The sequence below is a fragment of the Delphinus delphis genome, chromosome 16 (genome assembly GCF_949987515.2).
Source record: "Delphinus delphis chromosome 16, mDelDel1.2, whole genome shotgun sequence".
In the NCBI taxonomy this organism is placed as follows: domain Eukaryota; kingdom Metazoa; phylum Chordata; class Mammalia; order Artiodactyla; family Delphinidae; genus Delphinus; species Delphinus delphis.
In genome coordinates, this window is record NC_082698.1 from 49,174,621 (window position 1) to 49,202,020 (window position 27,400).

At 42.1% G+C, this 27,400-nt stretch overlaps 1 protein-coding gene across 1 annotated transcript in view; it reads left to right on the forward strand.

Annotated features, from left to right (window-relative positions):
• GRID1 (glutamate ionotropic receptor delta type subunit 1) overlaps positions 1 to 27,400 on the forward strand; it is a 666,253-nt gene that overhangs the window by 423,361 nt on the left and 215,492 nt on the right. Inside the window, exon 6 of the mRNA XM_060033707.1 lies at positions 22,873 to 23,043. Coding sequence (XP_059889690.1) covers positions 22,873 to 23,043 — 171 coding nt within the window. The remainder of the gene's footprint in view (positions 1 to 22,872; positions 23,044 to 27,400) is intronic.

Below are 27,400 nucleotides of genomic sequence, written 5' to 3' on the forward strand. Positions count from 1 at the left end.
TTTATAACTGTGTTTTAGCTTGCTGGGACCCTAGTTCTCCCTCTCTCTGTCTTTCAAACTCCTAGGCATCCTTTAAGACTCAGATCAAATTACCCTCTCCCTACTTTGCAATACCTATTGATTTCTTCCGTAAATTTCCTTCTTCCAATACCCCAGAGAACTCAGGCTGTGATTCTTCAGTGGTCCTTAACTTCTTCCTCTGTGTCCTGTTTCCCTTCCTGGATCTGTAACTCTTGGCCATCTATCATTCATTTAGCATCCATGTACCAAACACCCATGAGGCACTGTGGGTGCTTACGAGAATTAGAGAGATATGCTCCTCACCTTCAGAGAGCTTATATTATCGTGGGTAGGAAGTGTGTGCCTGGATTACTAAACTACAGCTATGCAATGATTCTAGGAGCCACTCCAGATCCTCTGCAATTTGCAAGCAAGTTAACTCCCTGCAGACAGAATGGCTCAGCCAGACCCCATTGCTGTGGAATCAGACTCCATGTTTTAGACGTGAGTCAATTGTTTCCAACAAGTATATTGTTATTTTGCAGAGTTTTGACAGAAGAATGCTTGGGAAAGGGAGTGCTGACACTTAGGGAGTTATAAAAATAGCTTTAATTACCACTTGCATTAAATATATCTGAAAACTAAAGGTTAGCGTCTCTACCTTTCTGCATTCCTATCCATCTGTCTTCCCACAAATGGATTCTGGTGGATTCGGATGAACTCGTTGCTTGTGCCAGAAAGACCCTATTATCTGTGCCTTCCACCCTGTTATTACACCTCCTTTGCCAGGCTGGGTAATCATCAGGCACCACACAGAGAGGTGAGAAGCAAGCATGTGTGTACACACACACACACACACACACACACACACACACCCCACACACACCCCACACACACATACACACACACATATGCAAAGGCAGGGCTGCTGCTTTCATGTGCAGCTCCTGTAGGAGCTCCCAGGGAGAGTCCTTTCAAAACTGGAACGTGAAAGCAGAAATAGAGGCAGGAGAAAATTCAAGCCACCAGAGCTTCTTGTGAGGTGTCTTAAATTATGTGTGAGGGCTCATAGAGACAGTAGACTCAGCTTTGGTTCTTTTTACTGCTGTCTCAAAGCAGAGGGTACGTGCACTGAGGCAGCCTGTGTCTTAGAGCTGGTTGAAGAATCCAAAGTGAGTATTGTGCAGTTTCAGAAAGGGGAGGGAACCCTTTAATTGTCAGTGATCAGAACTGTGACGTAGTTTCCTACAGCCTTGGAGACTGGCTTGTCAGTTACCATGGCAATGAGAGACTGAGGACCAGATGCTGCCTCCATCGTGTCTGGCACTACTCCTGGCCAGGTGTAGAGTTGGCCTCCTGGTCAAGAATTGCTGAGGAGCCCACCTTGTGAGGCCAGGGAGTTCTAAACAACCTCCTCCCTACCCTCAGATCTCTGCTTGTTTGCTGTGGGGCATTGCAAAAACAGTGAGCCAGGTGGTTTGTCCTCAGAAGCAAGGAGACTCACATTGTTGAGTACCTACTGTGTGCCAGGCCCTGCCTTGGATGCTTTATAGACAAAACAAATGACATCTGCCCATGAAATCCCATTTAAAGAGATTGCAAGAAATTTGAAGCCATTATAAAAGGATAGCTTCCTCCTTGTCCTCAGGAAGTTGTGTAAAGGTCCCTGGGTTTTACCCTGTCAAGGTCAATCATAGAAAGATCTCCGTGGACACTCAGAGAACTTGGAAGTTCCAGTTCACTTGCTTAGGGATGGTGATTTTTTTTCTGAGCCTGAGACACCCCATGCTTGGGACCGAGCCTTCCTAAATGGCGACCAGCCATTTCTCTCTGATATCTCACCCTGCAACTAATGTGGATCAGGGATGGGTAGACCACAAGCCTTCTGTCACCTCTATATCTACTGGAAGCTTCCTGGCTCAGGCCACTTTGACCACCTCCACTCTGAAGCCACAGAGGGCTTTCCAGCCAGCCATCATTGTCAGTTCACCTGTAGTGAAAGAAAATATCTCGGGAGGAAGAACAGCACAAACTCCCCACAGCATAAGATATTGCTGACCTCTGTGTGGGTATGTGTGGGCAGGTGCATGGCGGAGCCGGGGGGCAGGGATAGAAGGAAACTGCAGAAAAATTGTTCTAATTCTTTCTGATTCTTCTACAATAGTAAAACAAAATACAAAAAAAAAATCAATAAAATTAGCTTTTTTAACAGCCTTATATATGTAGCTTATTTTGCCAAATTGAGGTTTTCCTGTTTGGTTCAGTGTTATGTTCTACTGTTTTCAATTAATAGTATATCATTAACATTTTATCAGCTCAGTAAATAGCATTTGGGATAATATTTAATAGGCTTGCAGTAGTCTGTCACTTGGAGGAATCATAATTTATGTAAATCTTCACCATTTTTGGAAACGTAGGTTAGTTAGTGCTATTGCAAATAATACTGTGATCAACATCATTATACCTAGATCTGCTGATGTCTCTCTGATTTCTTATGATAGTAAAAGTATTGTTTCAGGGTATGGGAGCTCCCAAAGAGCTGAGCTCCTTTTTTCAGAGTGCCTGTCTTATCCCACCCTTATTATGTCTTGTGAATGTGAATATAATCTACATAAACAAATATATATTGTTTTTTCATTTTTACCAATAGTTTGGATAAAAAAAGTTCACACTGCCTTGTTTTAATTTGCATTTCCTTGCTTATTAGTCAAGTCAAACACTTTGAACATTTATTGGTTGATCATGCCTATTTCTAATTTTGTGACTTGGTTGCTTCTGTCCTTTGTGCAAATGTATGTCTTTTGTTATATGACTGGATCTTTACAACAACCCTCTAAGAGATACATTGTTAAGACCAGAGTACAGATAATAAAATCGAGGCTCTGAAAAGGTCTAAGGTATAAAGACAAGCTGGAATTTTGAGCTCATGTTGATCTCATTTCAAAGCCTGTGTTATTTCCACATAGTACTGCTTTTGAACCATCCAGCCGTACCTTAATGGGAGATACATTATTGATTTATGGCTTTTAAGGGTCAAAATTTCTGCACCAAAGCAAGTAAATATTCCAGTTATTCTATTGTATTAGATTATTTAATATCTGCATCAAAACTTGGTTTTGCAACTTAAATAGAATTTTCTATTAACCTTGGTTAGTGAACCGAAAAGTCATGAAACTTTGCCAAATTTTCATCCCATAGAAGGGAATGAGCAGGGTCAAAAGGCCAATGGAAAAACAACACTAAGTAGCTTTTATGATTAAACTGAAAGAATCCTGCTTGTTCAAGGCTCTGACTCTATTCTGTGGGTGTCTTTGATGACCCCCGTGTGAAACCCCTCCAAGAAGACTTTCAGGGAAAGGGTGGGCACCCTCCTTCCTCTTACACAGAGTAGAAGCATATCCAAATTCTCTTTTCCCCTCAAAGAAGTGTTCCTCACTAAATCCTCTTTCCTTCAATTTTGACTCTTATGGACTTTGTATATCTTCCTTGCAGGTGAAAATGTTTGGAGTCAAGAAATTGCTTCTCAGTCATTTCCCTTGGCCCATCTGCATATGCACCAGGCACTTCGGTATGGAATTCCATATCGTTAAAGCTTGGTGCCTCCAAGGGAAATTCCAGTTTAGCATAATGGGTCAGTTTAACATAAAATGCCATTTCCTCCCCAAATACTGGCTTCAGGAAGAAGGGCTCTATCATCCATTAGATTTCTGTATCTCAGCTCACATGACACAGCCCTGGGAGGGGTGCATACCCCAGGTGAGAAGCAGCCACAGCAACTAGGACCGGAAAGTGTGGTGACAACAGGGCATGAAATTATGACCAGTCATCTACTCCAATGACTTGGAGTAGAAGGTGGCAATATGTGAGGGAGGGTGTGAAGAGATTCTGCTGCATCTCTTGCTACAAGGACTTTGGATTTTACTCTGAGTGAGCTGAGGAGCCACTGGGACATTTTGAGCTGACGAGTCATGTGACCTGAATTACACTTTAGAAGGCCCACCCTGACTTCTGTGTTGAAAATACAGTGGGGGGGGGGGGCGGTTGGGGGTGAAAAAAAGTTTAAAAATTAAGGCCTTTAATTAGAGATGATGGTGGCTTGGTCTGGCGTGATATGAGCGTAGGAGGTGAGACGTGCTCAGATTTTGAAGGTGGGGCTGACAGATATTGCTGACCAAACTGATGTACAAAGAGGGCAAATGACTAGCCCAAGAGCAAGCTCCTGGCAAGCATTTAAAGCCGGGAAAGGGAGATGGATATTTTAGGGTGTGAGTGAGGTGAGTGGTAGTTTATGTAGGGTGCTCTGGCTTTGAACCCAGGCATTCTAGCTCACTTGCTTATACTCTTATTATTTTGCAAACTTTTTGAAGTATAATTGACATTAAAAATACTGCGTAATTTGATGAGTTACAATTTTGAGTTTTGACATATTTACTTGTAAAACTATCACCACAGTCATGATAATGAACATTTATATTACCCATAAGAGTTTCTTCACGCTCCCCTGTAGTACATTTCTCTCTCCACCTGATCTGTTTTGTCACTATAGATTACTTTGCATTTTCCAGAATTTTATATCAATGGATTAATAAAGTACAGATTATTCTTTTTTTGCCAGCTTATTTGACGTGGCACAGTGATTCTGAGGTTCATTTGTACTGCTGTGTTTATTGATGGTTAATGTTAGTATATGGTGAGAGGTAAGGGTTGAGTTCAATGATTTTATTTTATTTTATTTTTACACATGGATATTTAATTGCTTCTGCACCATTTGTTGGAAATAGTATCCTTTCCCCTTTGAATTCTTTGCTGAAAATCAATTGGCCTTCGGTATTTGGGTCTTCTCCTGGACTCTTTATTCTGTTCCATTGGCCTTTATGTTTATCTTCACACCAGTGCCACCCTGTCTTCATACTGCAGCTTTATAGTTAATCCTGAAATCAAGTGGAATAAGTTCTCCACCTTTTTCTTTTTGAAAAATGTGCTTCCACCCTTTCAGGTCCTCCACATTTTCACAGGGCTGGGACTAGGGTGAGGCAAATGAGGCACAAAATTCAAGGAGGAACTCACTCTCAAGTGTGTGCATATATCTCCAGCCTAGTTCTGGCCTGCATTTCCACACACATTTTATTTTTAAAAAATTTTTGTTGGCGTATAGTTGATCTCCAATGTTGTGTTAGTTTCAGGTGTACAACAAAATGAATCAGTTATACATATACATATATCCACTCTTTTTTAGTTTATTTTTCCCATATAGGCCATTACAGAGGATTGGGTAGAGTTCCCTGTGCTATACAGTAGGTCCTTATTAGTTATCTATTTTATGTATAGTAGTGTATATATGTCAATCCCGATCTCCCAGTTTCTCCCTCCCTCCTCTTTACCTGGTAACCATAAGTTTGTTTTCTACATCTGTAACTTTATTTCTGCTTTGTGGATTAGTTCATTTGTACCCTTTTTTTAGATTCCACATATAAGCGATATCATATATTTGTCTTTCTCTGTCTGACTTACTTTACTTAGTATGACAGTATTACTCAGCCATAGAAAAGAATGAAATAATGCCATTTGCAGCAACATGGATGGACCTAGAGGTTGTCCACATACATTTTAGAATTAACTTGCCAGTTTCTAGAAAAAGACTTACAGAATATTAATTGCAATTTTGTTGACTCTAGAGATGCTTTGAGGGACAGTTAAGATCCTCACAATATTAAGTCTTCTGATCCATGAACAAGGTATATTTTTTAAAATTTATTATATCCTTCTGAATTATTTCTAGCAATGTTTTGAAGTGTTAAGTATACAAAATCTTGTTGTTAAATTCATCCTTACATATCTAATATTTTGATACAGTTGTAGATGATGTTGCTTTTTCAATTTAAATTTGCAATTGTTTGTTGCTATCATGCAGAAAATACAATTGATTTCTGAATACTAACCTTGTATCCCACAACCTTTCTAAACTCACTTAGTTCTAGTGGTGCTCTTTTGTGGATTTCCTGGGATTTTCTGTATAGACAATCATGCCATCTGTGAATAAAGACAGTTTATACTTCTTCCTTTCCAATCTGGGTCTCCTTTATTTCTTTTTCTTGCTCTGTTGTACTGGCTAGAACCTCCAGTACAATACTGAATAGATGTAATAAGAGTGGATATCTTTGTCTTTTTCCTGACCTTAGGGGAAAATATTCAGCTTTTCACCATTAATTATGATGTTAGATGCATGTTGATCATAGATACCCTTGATTAAGTTAAAGAAGTTTTACTTTTATTCCTGAGAGTCTTAAAAATAATTGGAAGTTGGATTTTGTCAAATGCTTTTTGTGCATCTGTTGAAATAATCACATTCTTTTTCTTTTTTTTTTTTCTTTTTTAAAATTCTGTGAATACAGAGAACTAAGGAGATTCCTTTTCAAATGTGAAACCAACCTCACAGGACTGGAATAAACCTCACTTGATCTTGATGCTTTTGGGGTTTTTTTGAATTGTTGGATTTAAAGTTAGCTAAAGTACTTTAGCTAAAGTATTAGCTAAGATATTTTAAAGAAGTTTTGTATCTGTGTTCACAAGGGAAGTTAGTCTGTAGTTTTCTTGTCTTGTAAATCTTTTGTCTGGTTTTGTTATCAGGGTACCACCAGCTTCCTGGATGGGGTGTGTTTACTTATCTTCAATTTTTTTGAAAGGGTTTTGTAGAATTGATATCATATCTTCTTTAAACATATTTTAATTCAAACCATATTTTGAATTATTTCTTACATTTTTTTCTGTCCCCCCATTTCTCTCTTCTTCATGGACTTAAATGACATATATATTAAGTTACTTGAAGTTGTTCCACTGCTCATTATTAGTGCTCTGTTGATTCTTTCCAGTCTGTTTTTTTTTTTCTTCCTATGATACATTTTGGAGGCTTTTTGTTTCCACACTTTCAAGTTCATTTATTTTTCTTCTGCAGTTCTAATTTCCTGTTGATTTCATCTAGAGTACTTTTCATCTCAGACACTGCATTTTTATTTGTAGAAATTCAGTTTGTGTCTTATTTTTCTCCCTATCAGGCACAAATCTTCCTCTGTCTTCTGGAACATATGGTGTGTATTTATAATATTTACAATTTCTGTTTTAATGTCCCGTTCTACTAATTCTACCATCTGTATTATTTCTGGGCCTGTTTCTATTGACTGATTTTTCTCCTCATTATGGGTTGTATTTTCCTGTTTCTTTTCATGCCTAGTAATTTTTGAGTAGATACCAGACTTTGCAAATTTTACATGGTTTGTTGCTTGAATCCTTTTTATTCCTTTAAATACTTCTTTCCCCCCCTGGGACTCAGTTAAGCTACTTTGGAACATTTTGATTTTTTAAGACATACTTTGAAGCTTTGTTAAGCAGGACAAAACCAGTCCTTAGTCTGTTGCCATTGGACCCATTTTTGAGGATTGTTAAACCCCATCCTTTCAGGTGGTCCTTTCCCTGATAGTTTCCTCATGCACATATGCTAATCGATACTCAGCTCAAGACTCAAAGGGAACTTTCTGCACATTTCTAGAGGACCTTTTCTGTGTAGCTCTCTCTTCTCTGGAATTCCGCTTCCTTGGCCTTCTCAAACCCCAAACTCTCTCTTCCACTCATGGAGACCATCAGGTTCTGCCTAGGTTTCCCCTTCCTCTGCGGCAACCTGGAAAGTCTGTTGGAGCAATAAACTCAGGATTATTTCATTTATTTCTTTTTTCTTGAGTATCGCTGTTCAGCTATGCCTGTTGTCCCACGTCTGAGAACTATTGTTTCATATGTTTTGTTTGTTTTTTAGTTATTTAAGGTGAGAAGTAAGTTCAACCTGTATTAATCCATCAAGGTCAGCATCTACACACTTAACTACCATGCTGTATATCTCTAGTCTTCTGAATTTATATTCTCAGATTTTTACACTTGGGTCTACGCAATTGGATCCAGTTTAGATGTAAGGGCTTTGATATGTTAAATACGGGCCTATAAACCTCAGAGCTATCCCTCAGAGCCATCCATTCCAGGGCTCTGTGCCATGCAATTTTATTTTAAAATCATCTTTGGAATTTGTTTTTGGTAATATTTCTGGATTTTAAATTATAAATGCAATTAAAAATTATAATTTTCTGTCAGCTCCTTGGGGTTAAAAAAAAAACACGAGGTGTTAATGTGAAACATAAGGTCTCATTTCCTAGTGGTAGGGATAGTTGTACACAAATAAAAGTAGATTTAAATATTCTTCTGAGGTGAACAAATAGATATTGCAAACAGAATAATTAAAGTGGTTTGTAGCAAGCTAGCAAATGAATGCTGTGAAAGATCAGCCGCTATTATATTTATTTTTTTTTCTTTTTGAATATCTGCCTGGGGAGTAAGCCGCAAATTGAAGCCTCAACCAGCTTTTAAAAGTTTAACAACAGAATGAAAGCATTGGCTTTGCGTTATAGAGACAGTTACTTAGGTCAGAGCTTTAAAAGTTAACATTTTTGAGGTCCTCATTTTGTGTGTGTGGAGTTCTGAAGAACTCCTTCCTTCCATCCCTCCGTTTCTGTCTTTTCTCCCCTCCCTCTTTTCTTCTGTCTTCTTCCTCCCTCATTCCTTTCCTTCCTTCCTTCATAAGTATTTGCTAGGCTTGGTGCTCAGTGCTAGGAAGGCAAGCAGAATATGAGAGATCTATGCCCTGTCCTGGAGGAGCAAGTTCTGGTTCCAGCTCCAGCAAAGATGCAGTGATAGACAAACACCTGCAGTTTCCTCCAGTGCAGGGAGCACTGAGAATTCGTAGTGCCCCAGATGTGGATCAGAGTTGTGGGTACACAACAAAGGACCAGGAGGATCTGAATAAATGGAGTTTCTTTATGTGGCTCTTGAGACCCCCTTTCCAGGGTGAATTCTGTGCTGCTCTGCTGGAGGCATAGGATTGCATGAGGGGCCACTTCTCTGCCTGTGACTGAAGAGTCCTGTTACATGGAAAATTTCTACTCAGACTCTGCCCCGAGTTATTGAACTGGGCAGACTTTGATTTGTCCTGCTCTCCAAATGGCAAACCAGACTATTTTTAGCCTGTCCCTAACAGTTATTTTAGTGCTTTTAATGCCCAGGTCCAGACCTACAGAAATATACATTTCAGGTCCAACTTAGAACATATTTCAGGAATATCACATCTGAAAAAGAGAGGGTAAGATTAGCAAACGCTGAACCACTTCTGGGAATTGTTTTGACTTTCCTTAGATGTTCTAAGTTCACTGGAATTAAGGGAAACTGTATGAGTAGAGGTGGGTGACATGGGGTTGTAAGAATTCAGAACTTACAAGGTTGGAGGAAGCAGGAAGCCTGAAGAAGATGGAGGGAAAAGAGGGGGGGAGGATGAAGAGGGAGAGACAGAGGAGGCAGTGGAAATAGGAGAGGAGAAAGTGAAAATCAGAAACAGAAAGGAAAGGAGAGGAGAGAAAGGGTGGATGACTCTCACCGATAGCCCACTCAAGCTGTCATCCGTAAAAAACCAGCCAATCGGAGGAGCTTTAGGGACTGTCCCCAGTAAATGCTGGGGACATGTGTGTGTCCCCTGGCTCATTGGAGGGCAGATATCCACCTTGTGCTCATGGCTAAATAAAATAGAATAAAATGTGATGAAATAAAAACTCAATTAAATAAAATAGAATAAAAGAGCCACTAAAAATGCAAAGCTCTGGGCAAATTTAACCTTCTCAGGCAAGACGGAAGGTTCTCCTGGTAAACAGCAGGCCTGGGGAGGGTTTCCCAGAACTTCACAGAGAGCCTGAGGGGACATCCGTCCAGCCCTCTGGCCACAGGCAGCTGCAGGTCTTTAGGGAACAAGTTCAGCTGTTTATTGCTCGCTGGTCTGACTGGACCATTCGTGGGAATGGGCTGTGATGGAGGAGGCGGGGTGGGGGAGAGCCCTGCCACCTGTAGCCCTCGGCAACCCGAGTATAAAGGGGCAGGAAGAGTGTGGGCTTGTGATCAGAAACTGTTTGTGCCATTTATAAAGATAAAAGAAGCCATACAAATGTTCAGTCAGTGGGCCATTTTAAAGAAAACGATGGAATGGTTGAGTCCAGGGAGCCAAGTATATGCTGGGGTCTCTTGGAGATGAAGAGCAGGAAAGCACTCAGAGCAAATTGGGGTGGTCAGCTATGGGCTCCTTTAGGGGTGCAGAAGAGGCTGCAGGAGCAATGGGGTGACAGGAAGGGCAGGAAGAGGGCTGCTCTGGCTTGCTTGGAGGCCAGGCTGACACGGGTCTTCTGTTGGCCTTCTAAGGTTGTAGAAAGAGCTTTAGTTTTTGAGTTAGAAGGATAAGCGGTACTTGCTGCAAAACTTTATGCTAGGAATGTTGGATCCCATTGAATTAAAGTCACTGAATTAAGTCAGAAACCCTGGGAAGTACTGTTATCCCATGTACTGATGACACTCAAAGAAATTAAGTGCCTTGTCCAAGTTACAAAGCCAGGACGAGGAGAAGCCGTGGACGGAACCCAAACCCATCTGATTCCAGGTCCTCCAGCCTCTTCACTTCACTTCTATAATATCTTAGACCAGAGCTTCTCAAACATAACATGCCTGTGAATCACCTGGGGCTGGTGTCAAAATGCAGATTCTGGTTAGATAGGTCTGGGAGGAGTCTGAGAGTCTGCATTTCTAACAAGCTGGCAGTGATGCTGATTCTTTTGGTCCACGGGCCACACTTGGAGGAGCAAAGGGGATCCTCTATGGCAATCTTCTATATACTATGTAAAATAGGGAGACTCATGCATGCCCCCATGAGTTCTTAGGGGACGAATAATGAGACAGGGTATGTCTCTGATCAAAATAACCTCTCAGAAGGTGCCCTTCTTCTCTGCCTTCTGTCCTGGAAATGGAACCAGCACAAGCTTTGGCAGCTTCTTCCTGCCCTCTCTTCCTCACCAGGATGTCTTTGTCTCCTTGAAGCCTTAGCTCGCCTTGCCTTGAGCGTTCCATAGGGACCCAAATGCAGCAGGCATTCTGAAAAGCCTGTTGACTTCGCTGGGAGTAATTCTTTCATCACAGCTTTATTGAATCCTCCTTCTATTTTCTCAACTTCTCTCAAGCCAGCCTTGTCTGTGAAGTTTCTCTACGATCATCAACTTGAAATTACTGACACCATCTTTTTTATGAGGAAAGTAAACTTTATTATTTTTCCAGAGATGGAATAATGCTGGTATCACACAGATGTTTGATAGATCTAGGTCTTTCTAAGGAATAAAAGGAAATGACTAATAATGTGATTGCACAGCCCTATGTAAGTTTAGAACTCTAAATAAATATTTTAGTAATAGTTTCCCCTGATATCAGAAGGTTCCAAAATTTTACTGAAGTCTTAAAGATTAGACAAAAACTTATTTGTGTATGAGTTTCGCATCTCGTTTGCCAAAATGTATATTTAGAAAAAGGAGATCCTTATCATTTTGATTGCTATTTCGAAGATTTCTCCTCATTATAAAAATTTATCCTCTTTACTATTCAGACTCGAAGTGAGACTTCTGTAGTGATTCTCCCTCTGTTTTAAATAAAATATTTTAAAGAAGTTTAAAAGGTACAGAGCACGATATAACAAACACCTACATGTCCACCATTCAAATTTTGTATTATTTGAGACCTTAATGTTTAAGAAATTGACCATTTCAGATAGATTTGGAGTCTGTTCTGTACCCACTTACTGAGCCCATTAAATTCTGTACCAGACAGGCTGATGTTGACTATAAATTACAGAAAAATCTGAATCTAATTTCCTTAAGTGGACCGAGATTTTATTATCTCACCTTAGAGAAGGCTCAGAGATATGTCATATGGTTACAGGGCAGAGTGACTCAGAGGCTGAGTAGTACCCTCAGGACCCCGGTTTGGTCTGTGGTCCTCAGTGTGTGAGGCCTGCCCTCACATGGAATCTCCCTGTGATTCAAACCTCCAGAGGCAGAAGGTTGCTGTCTCTTCTAGGGCTTTTTAATACTGAGCAAACCTCAGAATTCCTCAAAGAGAACCCCCCTCACATCTCAACAATCAGAAATGGAGTCACGTACCCTCCCGAAAACTGCTGAAAGTCGTAGGAACACACAGGTTGGCTCAGACCAAGCAGGATGTACCTCTGGTTCTGAACACAGGGGGTCACCCCGACTTGGAATCCCATGGTGGAGGACAGGGCACCTGTTCACATGAGGGCTGTGCCAGTACAGAAGAAGAGGGGCGAGACGGTCAGGAAGGCAGCAGATCTGTTTGTTGCCCAGTGGCAACCCCTCTCCCGAGGTCAGTGCGTGTCCTTCACAGTTATGTTTCTATTGTCCCATTACATACGTTTCTACTGTTTGATCTATCATTCTGTCACTTGCTCTTCATTGTCTTGCTTTCTTTTTGTTTTCCTTAGCTCTGTTATCTACAGCTGTACAGGTAATAATGTAGTACTGTAGATTTATTCAGTCTTCTTTATTCCTGCATAGTAGCTCACCGTACAAATTCCATTGCTTCTTGGATTCTATTTTTGTTGTCTTCGTTGTTGATTTTACATCAGAGGCCTGAATGGAAGTGAGGAAGAAACAGCTAAGTCTGACAGATACTGAAACTCCTCTGTCTCCAAATTATTCTGTCAGTGTTGTCATCATCGTTTATATTCTCACAGTTGGCAGCAAGGAAGACTTTAAAAACCCTTACTAGCTTCCATATCAGTTGTTCATCACCTTTTTGGAGTCAAAGGCTTCTTTGGAAACCTATGGGCTTTTCTCCACAGGAAAATGCACACGTACTTGTATACTTTACATTTGGGGGGAAAGGTGGGCCCCCCTGAAGCCAGCCAGAGACACTGGCTGAAGACACATGTTACCTCTGACTGGTGACTATCAGATCCCATTCTGTTCCTTTCTGTGCTCTTTAGGAAGGACAGTTTTGGTTTTGATCAGTGAATTAAGTATGTCCTGTCTGGGAGGTTGTGAGGATTGGATTTTCTTTAGAATTTTTCTAATTTTTCTTCAGTTTTAACTCTTTGTAAGTGGAAATTTGTAGAGGTTTCCTAATAATTTAATTGAGCTAAGATACAGATCACCTAAGCTTCAGTGTGTATTCTCAGTACAAATTTAGAGACAGTAAATATTTTTATTATTCAGTGCATGATGCAAGTCTCACATTTTATTGTTTTCATAGAAATCTTTCTTTAGGTGTGCTACAAGACACCTAAAGAAAGACACGAAAGAGTCTTTTTTCCCCCCGATGGCTAGCAAGAAGGGTGTAATGTTACTGGGAACGTCATCCCTGTTTTCTTCTCTACTTGTTTTAGTTGTTACAATATTTTTGTCACCAAACTGCATATAATTCTTCCATTGAAAAAGAAGCTAGTTCCAGCAGTAGTTTGCTATCTGTTTGTTTTAATTCCACAATCAATATGTGCTCCACTTCCTACATTCTACCATCTTTAAAGGTGATCCATTTGGAACCACTTTAGTCCAAGACAGCATCATCTCTCACAAAGATAATCTCTTGAGTGAGCAGTATTGAGAGAGGATTTATAGTGGAGCCTCCTAGATTGCAGGAGAGGAAGGTAACAGAAATTCAGGGGGGATATTTCTGGAGCAACAGAAAATAAATAAGGTGGAACCTGCCAAATATTTACCTTCTTCCACCTATAATAGTGAGATGATTCAAGAATACAATTGGGATTTAACCAAATGGAAAAGGTTGCACATGCTTCTCTTGGGCCCCTCAGAACTAGGGCTCCTTTTAATATTAATGACAGTGAACTTTGGAGAAGGCAGGCGAGTGAAGCAAATGTAAATTGTAGCATAAGAACTGAGGTTTAGTCAGTCACACAGCCAAGACACATAGAGAGGGATCTGGGAGATGGATAGGTATCCCAAGAAAAAGGCAGGGTCATGCCGTAAAGAATTAAAATTCTATATACAAGGTTGAGTGGTATGTCTTTCAGAAGAATAATTAGCTTGAATGACACTCCCAAAAGGAAAAGAACTAAAAAAGGTGGAAGTAATGTATTTTAAAAATAGTTTTAAATAGGTCACTGAACAGTCAAGAATAATGTCCACAAGAGCCAAATATAAAGGGAAAATGGAAACTCTGGGAAATAGTTGAGCTTCAAATTAGGTTTTGCCTTAAATCTATTGGTCACGCTGTGGAGACCTTGAGCTTCCGTTCTTCTGGCTGTGTGGGACATAGAACACATGAGGTCCAGTGTAAGGACCAAGCAAATGAGAGATTTCCACATACAGCTGGAGACTTACATCCTCACTCTAAGGGCTGATGAGAAACAAACCCACTGTGCAGAAGGGAATAGGAAGGGAAATTTCCTGCCTTGACTCGGAGTTGCCTAGAGGAGGGATATTTCCTTGAGAAGTGATGACTCTCATGCAGGCTTGTGATCCAGGTCACACCACCTCTGGTGCCTAACAAAGCACAAAGGAAAATCTCATGTTAAATTATGTGGTTATAGATTGGGAGTGATCCTAGCGAGGGGGTAGAAGCAAGCGTAAATATTTTCCGAAGTAATGGCAATTGCGTCAAGCTTCAGAGAATTCCTAAGGAAGTTCTAGGAGAATAAGATTGCATGTGAGAAAGAAAGGGAGGGAGGGAGGGAGGGAGGAAGGGAGGGAGGGAGGGAGGGAGGGAGGGTGGAAGGAAGGGAGGGAGGGTGGAAGGAAGGGAGGGAGGGAGGGAGGGTGGAAGGAAGGGAGGGAGGGTGGAAGGAAGGGAGGGAGGGAGGGAGGGTGGAAGGGAGGGAGGGAGGGAGGGAGGGAGGGTGGAAGGGAGGGAGGGAGGGTGGAAGGAAGGAAGGAAGGGAGGGAGGGAGGGTGGAAGGAAGGGAGGGAGGGAGGGACGGAGGGAGGGTGGAAGGAAGGGAGGGAGGGACGGAGGGAGGGAGGGTGGAAGGAAGGAAGGGAGGGAGGGAGGGAGGGTGGAAGGAAGGAAGGGAGGGAGGGTGGAAGGGAGGGAGGGTGGAAGGAAGGGAGGGAGGAAGGAAGGAAGGAAGGAAGGAAGGAAAGAAAAAGGGAAGGAGGGCGGGTGAGAGAGAAAGAAAAGCCATCATGAGTGAAATCCCAGGAAAAAAAAAAAGCGGGGGGACAGCTTCATCAGATCTGAAGTGACTTTAGATATTAGAATTATCCGACATAGAATATGAAATAAGTATGTGCCTAGACATGTTTCAAAAGTAAAGAGATGCTGGGAAATATGAACAAGGAGTAAAAACACGTTTTAAAAAGAAGCAGAATGAAGAAAGAAACAGAGCTTCAGGAAATTGAAAACCTAATAGTTGAAGCTAAAAGAAAAATCAAAGTGGACACATACAGAGAAAGAATTAGTGAAGTGGAAAATATGAAGAGATTATTTGGGATGTAGCCCAGGGAAACAAAGAGGTGGAAAATATGAAGGAGAGGTTAATATATATAAAAGATAGAATAAGATCTAATGTACTGTTAGTTGGATTTCCAGAAGGAAATAGGAGATGACAGGGAAAAATAACATGAAAGGATATTACGGTTTCGACCTCTCTAGAATTATTGAAAGAAACTAAACCCCAGATCTAGGAAGCCCAAGGATCAGGAGCAGAATAAAAATAAGAAATCCACACCTCATAGTGTGACCACAGAACACCAGAGACTATAAAAAGTCTGAAGAGCATCCACAGAGAAAACACAGGTCATCTTCAAAGGAATGACACTTAACCTGATTCCTAATAACCGGAGGTTGTGGCCTGAATAATGGTTCACAAAGATATCCAGGGCCTAGTCCCTGGAAACTGTAAGTATCACCTTATATGGCAGAAGAGATTTTGTAACATGATTAAGTTAACAGTCTTGAAATGGGAAGATTACCTTGGGTTATCCAAGTGTACCCTAAATACAACCCCAGGTGTCCTTTTAAGAGGGATATTTAACTATACAGAAGAAGAGAAGGCAATGTGACCTGGGAGGAAGAGATTGGAGTGATGTGGCTACAAGCAAAGAAGTGCTGGCAACCACGAGAAACTGTAAGAGGCAAGGAACAGATTCTCCCCTAGAGCCTCTGGAAGGAGTATATCCTTGCCAACATTCTGATATCAGCCCAGTGAGACTGATTTTTGGACTTTTGGCCTGTGGAACTGTGACAGAATAAAATGTTGTTGTTCCAAGCCACTAAGTTTGTGTTAATTTGTTATTGCAACCATAGGAAAATAATACACTGGACAAAAATAGAAGCAAGAATACAGTGTAATATTATCTTCACTGTGCTATGAAAAATAGTGTTCAACTTAGAACTTTCTATTTCAAGAATGAGCTAAACAAAAGATATTTTCCAATAAACAGAAACTAAGTTTATCACCAGCAAACCCACATTAAAGGAAATCCTAAATGATATACTTCAGGGGGAGAAAAATGATCTCCGATGTAAGGTTTGAGGTCCACAGAAGAATGTATAACAAATATATTGATAAATATTGGTTAAGTAGATAAATAGTAACTGTATAAAATAATGGAAATTATGTGTGATAAGAGGGCACAAAGAAAGATAGAATTAAAATACTAGATATCATCACATTAGTTGAAATGATGGTGATTAGAGATAAAGACTGAAGAAGAGAGTAAAAAATATTGATTAATTTTATACTTTTATGCATATTAAAATATCTATGATATCCAATGAGAGAATAATGGATAACATAACTTCTAAAAGAGGGTAAGAAAATGAAAATAGGAAAAAATCATTCCAAGAGGAAGCTAAAAAGAAGGAAGAAAAAAGAAATGGTAAAATATGTAAATAATATGAGAAAATTAATCCATATACGTATGCAATCATAATCCAATATAAATGGATTAAGATTTCTACTCAAATGTCTAGGACGGATATAAAAAACCGAGTATATTTTGCTTACAGAAGTCCCACCTAAAATGTGAGACAGAGGAAGACTGACAGCAAAGTAATGAGAAAAAAGCAGCCAGATTCTAACCAAAATAAAACTGGTGTAGATGTTATTAACAGTAGACTGTAAGGCAAGGTGCATTACTAGAAATAAAGAGGGTATCTAAATAATGATAAAAGGTTCAGTTGAGCAAGGAGGGGTTGTAATTCTAAACTTACATGTAATTAATAAAAGACAATATGGTTTTTGAAAATATAGACTGAATACAAAGAGAAATAGAAAAATTCCTCATCTAATAGACCTAAAAACAGACCATTGAAATCAACAACAATTGGACAGTGAACATGCATGAAACATTCATGCAAACTGTCACAAAATGAGGCTCAGTAAATTTTAAAGGATTTGTATCACACAGTCCACATTCTTGGGATACAATACATTTAAACATAAATCAATACGAAGATTACTAAAAAAAAACCTCATGTTTGGAAAATTTTGGAAGAAAAATCTCTAGTAAACTATTCATGGGTCAAAAATAAATCAAAAAGGAATTTTAGGGGCTTCCCTGGTGGCACAGTGGTTGAGAGTCCGCCTGCCGATGCAGGGGACACGGGTTCGTGCCCTGGTCCGGGAAGATCCCACATGCCGCGGAGCGGCTGGGCCCGTGAGCCATGGCCGCTGAGCCTGTGCATCCGGAACCTGTGCTCCACGACGGGAGAGGCCACAACAGTGAGAGGCCCGCGTACCACAAAAAAAAAAAAAAAAAAAAGGAATTTTAGAAATAATGATACAATTAATATATGTGATAACTTCCGGGATACAACCAAAGCAATGTTTGGGTGTAGATATATAGTCTTAAATACTTCATTAGGAAAGACAAAAGCTTTCCTAAGCTTCACATGGAAAAATGTTTGAAAAATAACCACTTAATAAATCCAAAGAAAATAGAAAAATAAAAATAATCAAGATGAGTAGACATTAATGAAATAGAAAACCAACACATAAAAGAGTATCAGTTAAGCCAAAACTTACTTTTTAAAGAGAATTCATAAAATACACAGACCTCTAGGATCAAAGTAAGAGAGAAGACACAAATACAGATGATTAAAAGTGGCTGATGGCACACAACTTCAGATGCACTGCAGAGAATAGAAGAAGTAGAGTGACATTGTGAACAACTTATGCCATTAATTGGAAAATTTGGACAACATGGCTGAATTTTTAGAAAAAAGTGACTTAGGGCAAGGAAGACAAAACAAGCAAAATTCCCATAAAGATAAGGAAATTTAATTAGTAATAAAAATCTTTCTACAAAGAAAACACCAGTTCAGATGAATTTATAGGCTAGTTCTACCTAACATTCTGGAAGCTGGAGAAGGTATTTGCAGCGTGTGACAAAAGCTTAATATCCAGAACTAAAAAAAAAAAGTCCCACAAATCAATATGCAAGATATCCAACCCAGGAAATTGGACAAAAACACAGATACAAGAAAGGAAACACAAATGATTCATGAATGTATGAAAGATATTTAACTCTATTAAGAATTAGGGAAGTGGAAATTAAAGTCCAGTGATGTACCAGTTTGTTCTCACCAGATTGGCAAATATTAGGAAGTCATAGGCTATTAGGAGCAGGGAACGATGCAGAAAAACAGGAACTGTCTTCACCACACACAATTATAAGTGGATACAAATCACTTTGGAAATTTGGTATTACCTAGTAAACTTGAACATGTACATATTCTCCCATGGAGGAATTCTAATTCTAGGTATATAGAGAAATTCTTAAAAGTGTGTACCAAGACACACAGGCAGGAAAAATGTGCATAGAAGCTTTGTTCCTAATAGCAAAGAAGCAAAAACATTCAAACGGTAATCACAATAGGGTGAATACATTGTGGCAGAATCACACAGCACAATAGTACCGCTGTGAACATGAATGAACCAGAGCTGCATCCATCTCCATGAATAGATCACAAACACTTAATGTTAAACCCGGTGGGTTTTAGACGTTGGTGAGCACTGGAATTGTCTGGAGAGCCAGTGGAGACATAGAAGCCTTGCTTGTGGAAATGGGACTGGACTGTACCTCTGTAATTTTGCCAATTCCCCAGGTGATCCTGATACACAGCAAAGTTTGAGAACCACTGTGTTAAAACACAGTTGTAAGAGGATGCAGACTGTTTAGCTTACACAAAGGTGAACAAAACGAACAAGACTAAGATATATATTATTTAGGTTACATACATAAGTTATAGCAAGACAAAGGCAGCTCCTGGTGAGGAGGAAATGGTAAGCTTCCAACCAAGATGCAGGTTATTTTTTGATGGAAGTTACACTGAAATCATTTTATTATTCATACTTTATGTAATGTTTGTACATTAAGATATATTTCACAAGGCAAACTTAAAAAGTAATCAAATAAGCAAGATTTATTTTGAGCCTGTGCCCTTCAGCACTTCAGGGAGCTTCTGGGTATGATGTGTTACTGTTTCATTGCTGCGTTGATGGCTTTGGTGAGGTCGGTGGAGATCACACAGTATATACACATTGTCTTGTTTCTTCTGCTCATCAGCAGCACTGTCTGGAAGGAATGTTCAACTGGGGCAGAGGGGAAGTTTGTTCTCCATGTGGGTAATGTAAATAGGCTGCTTGCATTGCCCTCTGCACCCTTAGGAAGGCCCGGAGTTTGGTCCTGTTCACAGTGGTCCAGAGGCTGACCTGGTGTGCAGCCTGGAGGCAGTGCCTGCCTGACAGCAGCGAGCAGAGTGGGAGCAGATACCTGTGTGCAGCCCAGTGGTACTGAAGGGACATGGTAGGGCCAACAGGACAGAAGAGGGCCTGGCATGAAGCTGCCGGAACTGATTGATGATGCAGGCTTGGAAGTGTCCAAGGGAAGGATACATTCCTAGGAGAAGAAGTGACCCTTTTTCTTGCCTCCAAGCGATCCAGGGGAGTTGCTTCCATGGATTCTTAGAATGTGATTGCAGCTCTCTCTGTACTAGATACTAAGGATAGGCCCAGAGGTGTGGGGAGGTGGGTAGGAGTGCTTTGGCAGACAAGACTATGTGCTTCGACCCCAAGTGAGTGGGTGAAAACTGGGCCACGGGAGATGGGAGGTCTGCAGAAATCCAGCTGATCCTTACTCTGAGGAAGGCTTACAGCAGCTGATGGGTTGGAAGAAGCTGTACCAAGTTCTCATCTCTGTCCTGGGTAGGCAGAATTGAAAAGGAATAGTCGGAGATCTGGGCTACTTGGGACAGGGACCCAGCCCCCTTGATTAGGTCCTGGCTGCCCTGGCTTCTTTAGCCACTCACGCCAGGGGCTGCTGCATGTGGCCAGGGAAGGTGAGGGTTACACCTATTAGAAAGGTACTGTGTTCCCCCATCAGCCAGGCCCCCTACAATTTCCAGGGTTCTTCTAGGGGCACAGTAGGGAGGGTTCAGTGCCACTGACTCTCCCATCGGGAAGTTGAGGGTGCAGGAGAGGCTTAATAAAAGAACTTCTATGGTGACCTCTGCTATGAAAAGTAAGCGAGAAAAACAAAAGGTTCGTAACATATCCATTTCCTTTCCAAGGTGTGCTGGCTTTGATAAACCCCCTTATGCAAATTACATTCTTCATGACCTCGTGATTTTTCTAGGTTAAAAAAAAAAGGGGGGGGCTTCCCTGGTGGCACAGTGGTTGGGAGTCCACCTGCCAATGCAGGGGACACGGGTTCATGCCCCGGTCCGGGAAGATCCCACATGCCGCGGAGCGGCTGGGCCCGTGAGCCATGGCCGCAGAGCCTGCACGTCCGGAGCCTGTGCTCCGCAACGGGAGAGGCCACAACAGTGAGAGGCCCGCGTACCGCAAAAAAAAAAAAATCCCCCTCCCCCACCGCAAAGGCCTCTGTATTCCTTCTCCAAGTAAAGCTGACCACTCCACCTATTGCTCTTTCTTATAGTTCTACTTACTATCAGGTCAGAATATGATTTCTCTCATCCTACTATCCTATGCTTGGGGCAAGGCATCCATTAGCAGGACAGCTAAGAGCAGAGCACAAATGTCCAGGCTTAGCTACATTCTCTGCTTCATTTCCTGAAGCCCAACTGGGTCCTGGGCCCATCTCACTTAGTGGTCCTATATTGCAATTTCCACACCATTGATTGTCAGTTGGTCCCAATCCAACAAGATTATTGTCCCTTAAACAGACTTTTGTCTGAAATACAAAGTTTAAGTGGCTTAAACCCAGATTCAATAGGTAATAGCACTTCAATTCTTTTGAAATGCCTGCAGTTCTGCATACTTGGGAACTACTGATCATTCTAAAAGGATGCAATTCTTAATTTCCTCCTTTCTCCCAGATCTAGCATATGGCTACAACTGACCAGTCTACACACTCATATTGAGTACCTAGGACATTCCTGAAATACTTTGTTTACCCTTATACCCTTAAACATGTTATGTTCTTGTTTAAGTGATTTTGAAACTCCTGATCACTCATTTCTAACCTCATTAGGTCCATTTATACCATCTCACTGTCTCAACTCTAGACTGTGTCATCTGCAAGGAGGAAGACTTAAGACCAATTTTAAAACACAGTTATTCACAGTTAAAATCTTGACTTGCAGCCAACACTGATGGAGTCATTTCTTAGAACCAGCAAACCAGGGCTTTCTTAACCTGACTCTCTCCCACCACCAAAACCCTTGGTGAATGTCCGTTTCTTGTAGTTCCTGTGTTGATCTCAGACATGGAGCTGTTTTGTTCCTCTCTAATCCTCACTCCATACAGCAGCCAGAGATTTTTTAAAATGTAAATCTGATTGTGGCTTGTTGGTGGATAAAATCTTTCAAGGGCTTCTCATTGTCTCTAGTGAGGATGATTTAGCGGGATTTACTGAACCCCACACCCACATCTGGCCCAGGACACAGATCCCATGCTGCCTTTGACCATCTCTCCCCCCTGCCAGTGGCCCTGCCCCTCCCTAGGTTGGAGGGGCACCCCGCTACCTGTACCGGAATAGGGCACCACAGGGTGCCACCTGTTGCCCGCATCTTCAGGAGCACGGCCAACGACTCAGCTCTGCACTGCCCCTCCCCCTCCCCGCCTACCTGCAAGCACTTTGCCTAACAAGGTCATCCTTCAGGTTCAGCTTCAGCGCTAATTCCTCACACAAGCCTCGTCCTGGAAAGAGCTCCCCTTAGCCTGCTCCCTTTGCTATTTCTATGCATGAGAGTGCTCACTTTCAATAGGATAATAATAGGATCTTCCTCATAGCATTCCTAAGGTTGTTGTGAGTACCAACTGATAAAATGTGTGTAAAGAGCTTAGCAAATGGTCTCATGTGGAAGCACAATAGGTTTCCTTTGCCCCTAGATTTCCATATGACATCACTCAGCATATTTCATTCTATGATGAAACCTTGAGTTTCATCAGATGGGATTAAGCCTGACTCATTCACTGCTATATGCCCAGTGCTCAACACAGAACAAATCACAGAGGAGCTGTTGGGTAGATTTTGTGCAATGAATGAGTGGACATATTTTTAAAATTTGTACGCAAATCTTTTTTTAAAAGAAAATCTAATTATTAAAGAATTAGGGGAAACTCATTGCATTTTGGTCAGCTGTGCCAGAGAAAACCAGTTTTCCTTGTCTAAATCAGGTAGATGACTCCCAGCAGGAAATTCAGCCTTTAATTCCAGCTAATGCCTGTTGTGACATTTGACAGCACTGGTTCTTTTTGAGTTTGACTCCGTGGAAGCCAGTGCATTGGTGGTTTAGCTGCAGATATCTTTTCCTGTCCTTCAGGGAAGGTGTTGAATAATCCTGTTTCCATTTTAGGGTAAGCAAGTATTATTTGTCAATAAGCAACAAATGAATTCTTTGACCTTGGGCCCAAACTCATAACCCCTTTGGCATCAGCTATTTAGGCTGTAGACCTAGACAACTACTGGTAAGTCTTTTGCAGAGATCATGAGCTCATGAGTCGATGGTAAACATTTCTGGTTATCTTCCCAGGAAATCAGTGACCCGGAGATCCTGGATCTGGTCCACAGCGCCCTCGGCAGGATGACCGTGGTCCGGCAGATCTTCCCATCTGCAAAGGACAGCCAGAAATGCATGAGGAACAACCACCGCATCTCTTCCCTGCTCTGCGACCCCCAGGAAGGCTACCTCCAAATGCTGCAGGTCAGTGCTTGCCTCCCAAGCTCCGTCCAGGAGGAAGTCTCACCCGTACACTTGGCCTGTCACGGTCAACAACATGCCTCAGCTGTTGGCCGAGTGCTGTTGCTCACCAACTTCAGTAACTAGAACTCTGTCATTTGCTGACATTGAAACCAGTCAACTGGGCAGTGCCTCTAAGCACATTAGCAGGCAGTTATGGCCACTGTCAGCAGGCAGGACATATGAGCTCACTGGGTGCCTCTAATATTTAAAAGTTGCATGCTTAGGGAGTAAGGAGAGTCCTGTCTTTTAGGCTTCTGTGATGACTGTTTTGTGGGGCATGATTTCATCTGGCAGGACTGGGGGTAGGGCCTTCCTGCGGGGAGTCATCATTTTGAACCTGTTTTAAGTTGTTCCGTGTAGAAAGTCAATAATATGGAAACAGCTGGGAACTGTCCCAGTTCATCTTCTGAATGCTGAGGCTTAGGTCAACCAGAACATGCTGGATTCCCAGCTGAGCAGGGAGGGGCAAAAGGGTAGGAGCATCACTTGCCCACCTGTTCCGTTCCTTCCAAGATGAGAAGTACGGTGTGTATGGTTAGTTACTCTGCCACTCTCTTGACATAGGTGCGATCAGGGTTAGCTCCTCTTGGGCCTGGGAGGGGGATGTGGAGCTGTGCACCTGTTGAGAGGTGGTTTTCTCCCTGGATGTTTGGGGGTAACAGTGAAGCGCTGTGGAGACTGTCTGTTGGTAGCCCGGCCTCTGCGTCTCCACTAGGAATATAGCACCCAAGAAAACATTCATTTGACACTTGGAAGTTTCTCCCAGTTGGGTTTGTGAAAAGTGCTCAGAAGTTTGTGCGTGGGATATGCATGCCACTCGGCATTTGAAACTAGTTACACCTTCTTTACTCAGTAAGGATTGTAGGGCAGAAATGGGCTGTGTCTGCCACCTGAGTATTGGGGCCACCCCAGAACATCTTGGTATCATCTAATCAGGGGGCACATGATCTGCGGAGGGGGGTTATTAGAATCTCTATGGTAGGCTGGGTACATGTGTGATTTGCCAAGGTACCAAATCCAGTCCATAATCTTATATGGGAGGGGCGGTGCGGGGAGAGGAAACACGCTCCAACAGGCGGCAAACGCTAGAAATATGTTCTTGGTTGATAGGGAAGCACAGAAGACACTGAGATTTTAGCTGGAGTAACTCCCTCTTCCCCAAAACCCATGGCTCCAGGGAGCCATCAGAAGGTCTGGGGTCTTTCTGAGGTGGTGAAGGGTTGACCGAGAGAGTGGACCAAAGGCCTCCACAGGGCCATAGACTTGAGAGCCCTGGGCATATGGGCCAGACGTGGAAGGTGCTTAATGCAAGGATTTGTGGTTTTGGATCCTGCCGTGACCTGTCCTGCCTTCTTCTCTTCTGGAGTTTGGAAGAAGAGGTGAGGGGGTCTCATGGTGCCTCTGTATTTACCATCCCACTCTCCGTGTGGATGCAAGTGCAGTGCGACCACGTGGCCCAGGCAGTGTGTGCTCATCCCCACCCAGGGCAGGATGGGGAGGTGCCAGCCACTCTGTGTGGGGGCCAGACCCCGGGAGGGTCTCACTCCTAGGAAGTTCTTCCCAGGTTCTCTCTCCTCAAAGGGCTTCGTCCTCCTCCAAACGTACACCAGCCCTGCTGCACCCTGCCCCATATCCCCCATCCATTTTCCTCAGTCCTTGCTTTACCATACTGCACTTCTACTCCAGGAGAAAGGAGGGCTGCTTCCCGGTACACCAGCACGTGCTGCCTTGATGGGGTGGAGGGAGAGGAGAAAGTACTTCCTGTCTAGGTCTTGATTATTCATTGTGCCCTGGGCAAAAGGCTTAGGTGAGCTCTTTGGTTGCACATCAAACACACCGGATACAAAGAATCTGTCCTGGAGGCCAAGACAGAAAAGGAGACTGATGGTAGCAGCAAGGAATGCAGTAGAGGGCTTTCTGAAATGACACACAACCATTAGGAGGATGAACAAAGCCATGGCTCTGAGGTGGGTGGCTAGTCATCAAGTGAGGTCAGTGCAATATCGAACCTAGAATCCTGGCCACCCTACCTCTCTTTGTTCCTTCTGAGACCCAGGCACTACATAAAGTGCAAGATTTAAGAGTGAAATCATAGAGATCTTGTAACAGTAGTAGGAGCAGTAGTAACAGTAGCAGCAGTAGCAGTAATAGTAGCAGTAGTCACAGTAGCAGCAGCAGTGGCTATAATAGTGTTAGTAATAGTAGCGGTAGCAGTAGTATTGATGGCGGCAGTAATAGTAGCAGCAGTAATAGCAGCAGAAGGAGTAGTAGCAGTAGTAGCAGCAGTAATAGTAACAGTAGCAGCAGTAGCAGTAATAGTAGCAGTAGTCACAGTAGCAGCAGCAGTGGCTATAGTAGTGTTAGTAGTAGTAGCAGTAGCAGTAGTATAGTAATCGTAGCAGCAGTAATAGCAGCCGAAGTAGTAGCAGTAGTAGCAGCAGTAATAGAAGTAACAGTAGCAGCAGTAGCAGTAATAGTAGCAGAAGTCACAGTAGCAACTGTAGTACCTGTAGTAGTGTTAGTAATAGTTGCGGTAGCAGTAGTAGTGATAGCGGCAGTAGTAGTAATAGTAGCGGTAGTAGTAGTAATAGTAACAGTAGCAGCAGTAGCAGTAATAGTAGCAGAAGTCACAGTAGCAACCGTAGTACCTGTAGTAGTGTTAATAATAGTAGTGGTAGCAGTAGTAGTGATAGCGGCAGAGGTAGTAATAGTAGCAGTAGTGGTAGTAGTAGTAGTAGTAATAGTAGCAGTAGCAGTAGTAGTGATAGCGGCAGTGGTAGTAATAGTAGCGGTAGTGGTAATAGTAGTAGCAATAGTAGCAGTAGCAGCAGTAGCAGTAATAGTAGCAGAAGTCACAGTAGCAATCGTAGTACCTGTAGTAGTGTTAGTAATAGTAGCAGTAGTAGTGATAGCGGCAGAGGTAGTAATAGTAGCAGTAGCGGTAGTAGTAGTAGTAATAGTAGCAGTAGTAGCAGAAGCAGAAGCAGAAGCAGCACTGGCAATAGTAGAAGTAGTAGCAACAGCAGCAATAGCACAGGAGCCAGCTTGCTTGGGTTCAAATTCCAGTAACTCTAGTTACTAACTGTTTATTATTATTTATTTGTCATTCTGTGCCTCAGTTTCCTTCTGTGTAAACTGGGGATTAGAACACTACCTACCCCTCAGAGTCATAATGAAAATTAAAGGGGAGAACACATAGAAAGCAGTTTGAACAAGGCTGAGCTATTAACAGTACCGCTCTGGAGGAGGGAGCCAGGTGTGTTCAGGGTTTCCACGGAAAGGCTGAACATGGCCTCGTTATTTTTTGTATGACGTAGTCCGCTCCCTTCTTGAGCATGCTCTTGGAAAGCCTCACAGTGGGTGGGAGAGCACTTCCCACCTGTCCAGCCCCTGATCACCGGCATCCAGCACCACTTACTGTCCGTATCAGTCACACAATCATCGCTGCCTTGTGTGGGAGGGGAGAGGCCTTGTCTTTGCGACCCGCTTAGCTCTTCAGACAAGACCTTGCTCCTTGGAGACTCTCGATAAGGACTGATGGGGTGGATCTGTTAAGAATGCAGGTCTTAACATAAGTTAAACTGTCTCTAGAAGCCTCTTTATAGATCCATAAATAAAATACGTTATTAAAGCAATCTATCTCCATTCATTGCATCTCCTTCCTTGTGCGGGCTATGAAGAGAGGCCAACGTGGATTTATTTACTCATCCTACCCAACCACCATTTGGGCAGATTCATCTCATTTACAAGTCATTCCCTTCACGTTTCCTCAGTAGCTATTACCACTTCTTTCTTTCTTAATGACAGTGTAGAGGGCAAACTAATTTCTACTAGCCTCTAGCTGTGAGATTTATGGAGAAGATTCTAACATGTTTAGCACAAGCAACTGAAGGGAAAAAAAAAAAAACAAAACAGCATTGATGTCGTGGATTATTAACTTTGTCCTGATGAAATTAATCAAAATCCTTTTGGAAATGGAACCCTCAAGTCCATCTTTAGTTTCTCCCCCAGATGGCTGCTCTTGGGATGATAATTCTGGATTAGAAGTTTTCAAGCGGACCATCAAAAACAGGGAATTTTTACAGGATCGTTCATCTCTCCGCTTCTGTACTGAGCTGGCGTCAGAAGCTCCATCTTCTTCTATTAGGCCTGTGGTCAGGGCTTTCTGTGCTCCAGAGCCAACCAGGCAGTTACAGCAAATGATTTTGGTTCCTATTTAGTAAAGAGAACATCTTTTGGAAGAAAAGTACTTAAATAAGTGGCTTCTAGTGGCTCCAAAAGTATTGCCTTTGCCAGTGTGCAGCGCTGTGGTTTATTT